Raw genomic sequence first — 10313 nt, 5'->3', positions numbered from 1 at the left:
GTAATGAACCATACATAATCATAGTATATTATATAAATAACTCACAAATTTAAATTATTTTTAGGTACACAAAAAAAATGGCTCATAAATATAAAATCATTCAAACTCTATTTCCCTATAATTTTATATATAAAGTTAGATATATGATTAAGTCTTTTTATGGTTTATTTATATTGGACTCCTTGTTTTTTACACTGAATTAACTCACTTGACACAAAAATTTAAAAACTTAAATTAGATGGGACACATGACACAAAATTAAACTCTAATTGAAATCCAATTTTTTCATTAAATTAACTCTCTTGACATAAAAATTTAAAAATTTAGATTAAATGGGACACGTGGTGCAAAATTATACTTTAATTAAATTATAATTTAAAATCTAATTGAATTTTCTATATGTTTTGCTTATTAATGGATGTGTGTGTGTGTGTGTGTATATATATATATATATATTCCTATAGAAATGATGCAATCATATCCGTTAAATGCATAGGTTAGTTCGTAACTACTAAACCTAATAATCTAAATGTAGCTGTATTCATTACATGACAATATCAATATGTCTCTTCATAATTAATATTAAGTCTTTGCAAGGAACCTTGCGTGACAAAACACGCTAAAGTACATTATTACGAGACAAAAGAAATACAAGAGCATGACAACAACCTTCTTGGAATGTTAAAGGTCTTTTTAGATACTGTTTATTGCTGAAAATTGAAAACTGAAAACATTATAGTAAAATGATTTTTTAATGTGTGAATAGTGTCGTAAGACTCAGTTTTAAAATTAATTTTGTTGAAAAAAGTACTTACGGGTCTCGTAAACAGGACTTACATAAATGAAACGCAGACGCGCAATGTTAGACCTAAAACGCAATCCAAACTAACGCTAAAGGCTAAAAAGTGTAGATGATTTCACCTTTGAACATTCACGGTAAAAAAGTTATAAAATATTGCTTTTAGTAATTTAAAAAGCAAATCTATATGTTCATAAAATAAAATAAAATAAACAATTTTATCTTTTTTAACAACTCACCCCAGCATTAAAGAATCTATATTAACATTCATTTCATTAACATAATATAAAAAACTTATTAAAATAAAATAAAATTTCCCCACAAAAATTCACAGCAACCAGCCACTACAGCCCTTTCACCACCACCATTGTAACAACCACAATCCACTGCAAACAAAAAACGCAAAAAAAAAAAAAAAAAAACCACTGCCACCACCACAACGACAACGACAACCATCGTTATCAACAACCCACCACAAAAAACCTAACAAAACCCAGCAACCCACTTCTGCCAAGAAACCTAGCAATCCACAATTGCTAAGAAACACCACCGAGACAAAATCCAAAATTAAAATCGGCACCACTGATACAAACACAACCAAAATCCACTAGCACTAAGACCTACCAAATCAGACCCACGATCAAGCAACAATTGAGCCATCGGAGCATGGCCAACTCAAACCCACGAATCCGAGCACAACGACACCTCACAAATCGGAAACCTAAACCCACGAATTCAATTTCCACGTAGAAGTAATAACAAAAAAAAAGTGTAGTTCTTATAGTTTATTTTTTAGGTTTGTCTTGGTTGTAGACAAACGACTTAACCAAATAGTCCCAAACACTGTCACAAAAGTTAGAGACATTGATCAAGTGAAATCAAATAAGTTAGAAAAATGAAGGAAATCATTGAGAAATTAAAAGAATCAAAATAATTGAAATTGTTATCATACTCATAGACTGATATTAAGAAAATTACTTTTGGTTTGGAATCGTCGACGAGACCTAGAAAGCTGCAGAAATAGATGAACGACTAAGAAGATGCCCACGAATCCGATCTCACCTTAACGCCGATGTCCATAATCTAATTTCACATATGCTGGGTTTGGAGCCGAGAGGAGAGAGTAGAGGAGAAGTGAGGGAGGAGAAATAAAATAAAAGAGAGAAAACAAACCATGTGCATGTGAAGTGATTTGTGAGTGTGTGGGGGATAAAAAAAAAAGTTTTGTTATACCATCCAGTTACTATGAGTTTTTAGAGATAGTAGCTCACTGTAGCAATTACTCAGATTTTTTTAGCTTTACCTTATTTATTGTAGTGTGTTTTTGATATTTAACCAACCTTCCCTATGATTGATAGTTTTTTTCATCTTGCTTGATCTAGCTTTGGTCTCGCTCATGCTAGCCTTTCCAGTCAGCAACACTTCAAGAATACACAAAATAATATATATTTTTAATTTTTCCTTTTTATAATTTCTTAAATAAATTTGTAGTGTATATTATTTTAAATTCTTGAATTTACTATGAGAAAAAAAATTCCCAAAATAAAATCCGAAATATCCAATTATCCATACTTTTTTTTTAATTAAAAAAAATTTCGAAAAATGGGCTTAATATTAGAAACCACGGGGCCCAATAAGGTGGTCCCAAGCAACCCGGAACCCGAAATGTTGACATTATTGATATTTCGTGCACTGCGAAGCAATCAAAAGTAAAAAAACGAATCCCATTCCGAACCAACACTGCTATTTCTATTTAAGCAATCAACACCTGTTCAGTTCTTTTGCGAAAGTAACGGAGGTTTCCTAAAACAAAAAGAAAAAAGAAAGAAAACAGAAAACCAAACCCCAAAAAGTCCCAATTTGGTTATGTCGCAGAGAACTAGACGACGCTGCGAGGGCACAGCCATGGGTGCCATCGTTCTCGATCTTCGACCCGGTCTCGGTATCGGACCTTTCTCTCTCGGTATTTCTCTCTAACCTTTTCGACTTTTGGATGATTTGATTAAACCAAAGTTCGTTTTATCGTAATATAACTGGTCCGATCGTCTTCCCAATTAGTTTCAGATTTGGATTTTATCCTAATTAGCTTGATTTTTTAGTTATTCGTCTGTTTGCTTCCCGAGAAAATGCGAGAAATTGAATAATTGTTTGCTAGTTTTAATGAAATAACGTTTTGTTGAAGCTGTAATGGATAAAGTACAATTCACTCAACTACCAAGTTGAGTGTTAGGTTAGGTTACCGGTAACGTTGTGCTTCAAAAGCTTAGCTAATTAGAAGCATTTTAGAGCATCCACAAAATCTTGCATAATAGAAAAAGACACTAATTTTAAACATTGTCTCAAAAATGCTCCTCCACATCAGAGCTTCTAAAAGTGTGCATACTTCCTCATTTGCTATAGTAACTGTGGATATATGCATAGTGAGAGCATCCACATCAGTATGTGCAAAATTTTTTCCATTTTGCACATCTAAAACCTACTTTTTCTATTTTACACTTATTTTTACAAAACACCCGCGTCAGTTTGTCTATTATACACATTTATTCAAATAAAGTATTCATTTATTTAACATCGTAAACAGTAACCGTGAGAGTGAGGTGAGAAAGGAAATGAGAAAAAGAGAGTGAGGAGAGAAAAAAAGAATAGAAAAATTATTTACATGGTGAACAGTAGCCGTGCATATATGCACGGTTACTGTTTATTTACAAGACCATTGTGTATATTTAGACATTTTTACAAAAACTGACGTGGGGAGTTTTTGGGTTAAAATGTGCAAAATTAAGCACTTTTTGTATTTTAGAAGACTATCCACGATCTGATGTGGTTGCTCTGTAGCTCTTGCAATTTATATTTTACTAATTTTTTCTCTCTCCTTCGCCTTTCTCTCTGGACCCTCTCACTCTCACCTCACTCTTGACACCGCCGATCACCATAGCTCTTGACAGAAGAAGAAGAAGATGCAACCACTAACCCAGCAACACCCAACCACCACCACCCCATGGAAAACCAAAATCATACCAAACCCAACTCAAATCAACTCAAACCCACAGAAAAACCCATCCCAAACCCGATATTGCTACTGCCAAGACCAACAAACAACTGTAATATACACCAAGGTGAAGTTAAGAACTCTACACTAGTAAAGGTCAGCATCGATCAGCATTGATCAACACCAAGGTGAAGTTAAGAACCTGATCTGGCGTCGATCAGCATTGATCAGAGCTGGGTATTTGGTTGAATGGGAGTCGTCGATTTTGTTGCACACTGGCTGGGTTGAATGGGTATTTGGGTGGGTTGATGTTGATGATGGGTGGGTTGAGAAAGAAGAAGAAAAGAAAGAGGAAACGACAGAGAGAAAAGGACAAAGAAAGAAGAAGAAAGAAGAGGAAGAATAGGTTAATGTTTATTGGGAGATAAGATAATATTAAAAAAATATTATTTATATAAATTATAGTGTATAATTGATGGACTGATGTGGGTGTTTTGTAAAAATAGATGTGTAAAATAGAAAAAGTAGTTTTTTTTTGTGCAAAATGGATGATAAGTTTGCATCCACTGATGTAGATGCTCTTATTGGTTAATAACTGTTTCAAATATTTGGTGCTGAAAATGGTTGTTGTTGTTGTTGTTGTTGTTATAGGGATGCCAATATGTGAAGCATTTGCTCAGATAGAGCAGCAGCCTAACATCTACGATGTTGTTCATGTGAAGTACTTTGATGAGGTTTGGTTTAGAGAATTGCATGCGTACTTTGTGATTTTTCAGAAATTCAATTGATGCTATATTTGATATTTTGTTACTCATTTATGCCGTGAATCCAGTTGGAGGTGTCTTATATTTTTGTACATATGAGTCTTATGCGGTCTTGATCTTGTAAGTACCTCTTATGTTGGTTGTTTTATGCAGGAGCCGCTGAAACTGGATCTTGTTATTAGCTTTCCAGATCACGGTTTTCATCTTCGTTTTGATCCTTGGTCTCAGGTAATACTTTTGTTTGCTTTAGTTTTTTTGTTAGGGTTCCTTGTTGCAATCCAGCGGATACTTTCCTTACTGATCATCAATGGGATGATGAAACTATTGAATATAGTTTTTGCACCTAATTTTGTGATTGTTTCAGCCATTTTGGTAACTAGTACGTTGTTTTGAAAGGATACTATTCAAAATTGTTAGTTGTAATTATTTTTCATGGCTAAATCACGGAATGAAGCTTTGCCTTTGGACTTATTGGGCAAACTAAGTTCATCTTTCTACTTTGGATACCTTGTGCCTTTTAACTATGGATTTTATGTGGCAGTGAAGATCAATGGGCCTCTGAAGAGATTTCTCCGAGACATAATCGTTACATTATGATAATTATTATTTTTTGTTCTTTTCATATCTAGAATTGTTGTTAGAACTGGTGTTTTATCATTTATCTTGCACGCCAGGTTAAACCACATGATAAACTCATATGAAGAACTATGTGGGATATAGAAAACAATAAATTCTGAGGTTTCAACTTTCAGCATGGGCATGATATTAACGTGTGTATCTATTGAAGAAATTATAAGCACAAAAGGATTAGCACAACCACTTCAAGCTGTTAAAACTGTCAACTTGTGAGCTGAATGGAGGTTTTCTTTTTCATTTGATACAAGTAAATCAAATTTTATCTGTGGCAAAGCATTTTTTTGATTGGCAATTCAATAGACCATCTCAATTCTTTGGCATAGGTTCTTCAATTTACATAATGGATAGATTACTCAGTGGAAAAGAGTAATTCTGTCTTTCTAGTTATTGCTTGGGACTATAAATTTTGTTTCATCATTGGATTTACTAGTGCAGTTGCCTTATGTTATGAGTCCCATTCACCTTTGAGTTTTGATATGATTTTGGTGCTCCGTTCTCCAAAATTTTTTGTTATTGATCACATGGATTGTTGTTATAAATTGATTTTCTATGCAAATTTAATGTACATGACTACATTGTGATACAATTTGATTAATTTGACTTTGAATTTTGTGTCAGAGGCTAAGGCTTATTGAAATATTTGATGTAAAACGACTTCAAATGCGCTATGCTACTTCTCTGATTGGGTAAGTTACTACAAATAAGTTTTATGATTTTTATGCTATTAGTTTTATTACTGACCTGCTTTTCCTTTTGTAGGGGACCATCCACTCTAGCTACTTTTGTAGCTGTATATGCACTTTTTGGGCCAACCTTTCCTGGAATTTATGACAAAGTTAGAGGTGTTTACAATCTATTTTACCCAGTATGTATATGGAATACATAACTATGTCATAGTTTTATCTTTTTCCTAATATATCCTTGTCTAATTGTCTTACATCTTGGGGACTGTCTTATGTGCATATTTTGCAGGGCCTATCCTTTGCTTTTCCAATTCCTAGCCAGTATACAGATTGCTGCCATGATGGGGAAGGTATTGTTTCAGCATTTCCCAACTCAGGTTTTTACTTGTTTGAGTGAATTTTCAAATTTTGATTACTTAAATTGACTCCTTTATTTCTTTTATGAAAGCGGAATTGCCATTAGAGTTCCCAGATGGCACCACACCTGTGACTTGCCGTGTCTCCATATATGATAGTTCTACAGACAAGAAAGTTGGTGTGGGAGCCTTAATGGACAAGGCTTATGCTCCTCCATTACCTGCTGGCAGTCTTTACATGGAAGAGGTGCATGTTAAGGTTTGGTTTCATCCTACATCTTCCTGCAGTATTTTGATTGAATTGTCATTGTGCTTGAGTCTGGTATCATTTCAATTGAAATGTTTGCAGAAGCGGGTCATCTTGTGGATGGTCACCTGCTTCTCCTATTAGCATCAACCATCTAGCTTTAAGTATGGAAATTTGGTGGACCATCAAATAAAGCTTTGATTTTGAATGTTTTAGTGCTTGCCAATTGTGTTCCTTATTTAGTTATTTGGATTCTGAAGTGTAGTTTTTTGACCCATTTGAGTTTGAATATTGGATAAAATTTAATTCAATGTTGGTATTGTCCAGCTTGGAGAAGAATTATATTTTACTGTTGGTGGCCAACGTATTCCTTTTGGTGCATCCCCACAGGCAAGTTTTAGGTTTTATGCAATTAAGCTTTGGTATCTTTTTTCTTGGTAAATGCTTTCCTGCTCACATATTACATTATGATTTTGTTTTATTTTGCGTCATACAATGTTCCATGGAATCTTTAGATGTCATTTAGGCTCTTAATGGAGGTGCAATGCAATCAGAATTGTCTTTCTTTCTATCTTTCACACTCACTCACATGCACATGCACAGATGCGCAAGCTAAAGATATAAATAATTTTATTTCTGCAGAAAACAAAATAAATTGCTATCAACTTGACTTGCAAAGCCTTATCTTAAAGAATTCTGGAACTATGTTGGAAAACAAAACTATCATACATTTAAGGAGTTCTATTTGGGCATAATTTGGTATTTCTTAATGATAATTAAAAAACTTTGTCACTAGGATTTTTAAATTACATAAATTAGTTTAATTGCTGGATTTTTCTTTCTCATCTCTTTTATTTTCTGGGTTCTGTTAATGACCTATTGTTTTTAGAAGTTTCAAGTGATATTTTAAAATTCTCATATACTTCTTTGTCATTTTCTGGTTAGTTTGTGTTCTTATGAGGGGCCAGATTGATGCAATGTTGTCGTGCCTAATTTTTTAGTTTTCTTTTTTCTGCAGGATGTGTGGACTGAATTAGGTCGTCCTTGTGGAATTCATCAAAAGCAGGTATTACTGAGACAGGAATATTTCTCTCTCATTATTGTTTCTTTATTGTGATATATTCTATTAAGGGTGTGTTTGGATACCGCTTATTGTTAAAAACTGAAAACAATGTAGTAAAATAATTTTTAAATGTGTGAATAATGCCGTGGGACTTAGTTTAAAGTTGATTTTGCTAAAATCTGTACTTGCGGGTCCCGTGAACAGTGCACGGGACCCACACAAAAACGCTGGACGCAGCTTACCCTCCCATTTCAGCTCTATCCAAACATACACTAAGTCTACTTGCGGGTCCCGTGAACAGTGCACGGGACCCACACAAAAACGCTGGACGCAGCTTACCCTCCCATTTCAGCTCTATCCAAACATACACTAAGTCATACACCATGCTGTTTTTTCTGTCTCCTTGACATGAAATGCAATGATGAAAGCATCTTTTCAGCACAGAGGCAATTGAGTGTTGCATGCTTTAGAAGAAAATTTATATTTTATTCTAAAGACACGACAATTAACTAAGTTGCATGGTTTGCTTTTGACATCCATGTTGTGTCCTGTAATGCTCTTTAAGTCAGTTTTCCATTGCCAAGTTGGTTGAATTTTTGTTAATAATTTCTTTCCCTCATTGGAAGGTGTCTGAATTCCAGTATATATATGACACTGGAATAATCTTGCTATGCTTGTATCTGCAGCTGGATGGGTGCTTGGCTGTTTTTATTATCTGGTGTCTATGCACTATAACTATCATTACTATATTAGAATTGTTTGTCATAATTAGTGAATATTGATTTGATTTAGTTGTTCAGGTAGATCAAATGGTTATTCACTCTGCATCAGACCCTCGTCCACGGACAACACTTTGTGGTGATTATTTCTACAATTATTTTACCCGTGGTTTGGACATTTTATTTGATGGGCAGGTAACAACTTTTAGTTTTTGGGTTCTCCTGATATGAGCAATCATGATACCATGCATGATGACCTTTGCACTTTGGAATTATAATATCAGTGCTTTGTATTTGCAGACCCATAAAATCAAGAAGTTTGTTTTGCACACAAACTATCCTGGTCATGCAGACTTCAATTCTTATATAAAGTGCAATTTTGTTATATTTGGTTCGGACTGTAAGTTCTTTATCTGTTTCAGAAGCATCCAATTAAACCTTTTTATAGAGAAACCAATGAACCATTTTTCATTTTGTTTCTTTTAGTTGAGGGTTCTTTTGAGGAAGTAAATAGCAGTGGACACAGGATTGCACCAAGCACCAAGTGGGAGCAAGTGAAGGTATATTGTTTTTACCTACTTCTTCTTCTTCTCCATATTCTTAGTTTTTGTCTTTTATCTTTCATTTTCAACCTTTTCCGTGGTTGATATGCAGAGTTTCAATTAGAGATTTTAGGTGTTTGAGTAAGTATCTAATTGGATGTGTCTAGTGAGTAGAATCATATATTTCAGTATAGCGCCTGTTTCTTGGTACCTGGTTATTGGGTTAGGGGGAGCCTGGGAGGTGGGGTTTCATTCAATATTCAAGTTGCTTTATCATTTTTGGGAAAAAACTTGTTTTCTTTTCTTCTCTTCTAGATTATTCATTCCTCATCTACTGGCAGTAAGTTTGTGGGTGTGACATATAATATGTTTTGCCAGGTTAAACTGAACAGAGACATAACTGTACCCCATTTATCCATGTCACTGCTGTCTTAACCTTTAGTGTCTACTTTCTTTATAGTTATTAGGAATTGACAAAGATTTTTACTTTTTAGGAAATCCTTGGTGACTGTGGGCGAGCTGCCATCCAAACACAAGGTTCTACAAGCAATCCTTTTGGATCTACATTTGTGTATGGTTATCAAAATGTTGCATTTGAGGTGAGTTAGTGATGATCTATACATCTTACTTGCTTAAAATTTTGAACACCTTTCTGGTCTCTAAAAATGAAAAACAAAGTAAATTTAAATCTGAGTTCTGTTGAGTTAAACAATTATACTGTTATACTTTTAAGCTTATTGTATGGTGGTAAGAGGGACTACTAATAAGATTTTCATTGATATTAGCAGGTGATGAAGAATGGCTATATTGCAACTGTAACTCTCTTTCAATCATGAGTATAGTGTCTGGTAGGTTGCCCTATCTTGCTCTTCCTCAGGAATGTTCTTTTGTCTTTGCATACATTCAGTTCTACAATTAGTTTCCTATATTGTTCTTTAGTTATCATTTGATAAGGTTTGTTTAGCTGAAAATCTTGGATCTACTAATCTTGGAGAGTTTGGAAGTTTGGTTCTCATTAGTCACTGTTAGAATCTTGTCTGTCAACATTTTTAGAGAACCACCATTGTCTTGATGTTTCCCAACTTTTAAAGGTGTTATGGTGTAGATACGACTGCATTGTGACATTTATCTTAGTTCAACTGTGCCTTTTCAAAAATGCTTTTGATTATTGCAGTTTCTGATCTCTGTTACTTGTGATTATTGTTATTTTTAAGGTTTGTTCAACTTGGATGCTGACACATCACGAGGAGTAGGTGGGATTTGTACAGTCAATTGGTGCTGAAGCAGCAAATACTCTCTGTAACTTCACCATGGCACGGGACACTTTGTACAGTTATTTATTAATTTGTACAGAAACGTTTATATTGTGCTAATGTTTATTTGACTTGTTAATTGTTCAAAGAAAGATGCAAAGACGAACTGCCACTTTTCATTTTATAGAATGTACATTTCATATCTCAGTTTGGGCATATTCATTTGTTAATTGAAAGTCTTTTTTTATGAACTCTTTCTACT

The 10313-nt window shown here is 34.2% G+C and overlaps 1 protein-coding gene across 2 annotated transcripts; it reads left to right on the top strand.

Moving 5' to 3' along the window:
• Positions 1-2525: 2525 nt before the first annotated feature.
• On the top strand, positions 2526-10309 carry LOC142626040 (PHAF1 protein At3g51130). 2 transcript variants are annotated; one of them, XM_075799809.1, is made up of 15 exons: positions 2526-2762; positions 4440-4522; positions 4706-4780; positions 5807-5874; positions 5948-6053; positions 6161-6221; positions 6320-6486; positions 6802-6864; positions 7493-7540; positions 8338-8451; positions 8557-8656; positions 8743-8816; positions 9293-9397; positions 9584-9646; positions 10013-10309. In XM_075799809.1, exons 1-14 carry the CDS (start codon positions 2666-2668, stop codon positions 9632-9634), a joined length of 1212 nt encoding a protein of 403 aa, XP_075655924.1. In that variant the 5' UTR covers positions 2526-2665; the 3' UTR covers positions 9635-9646; positions 10013-10309. The 2 variants fall into 2 exon arrangements, with proteins under 2 accessions (XP_075655924.1, XP_075655923.1); XM_075799808.1 differs by having other exon boundaries at positions 2542-2762; positions 9587-9646.
• Positions 10310-10313: the final 4 nt, after the last annotated feature.

The sequence above is a fragment of the Castanea sativa genome, chromosome 2 (genome assembly GCF_040712315.1).
Source record: "Castanea sativa cultivar Marrone di Chiusa Pesio chromosome 2, ASM4071231v1".
Taxonomy (NCBI): Eukaryota; Viridiplantae; Streptophyta; class Magnoliopsida; order Fagales; family Fagaceae; genus Castanea; species Castanea sativa.
The sequence above is the reverse complement of the archived record's forward strand: the minus strand, read 5'-3'. Positions and strand labels throughout refer to the sequence as shown.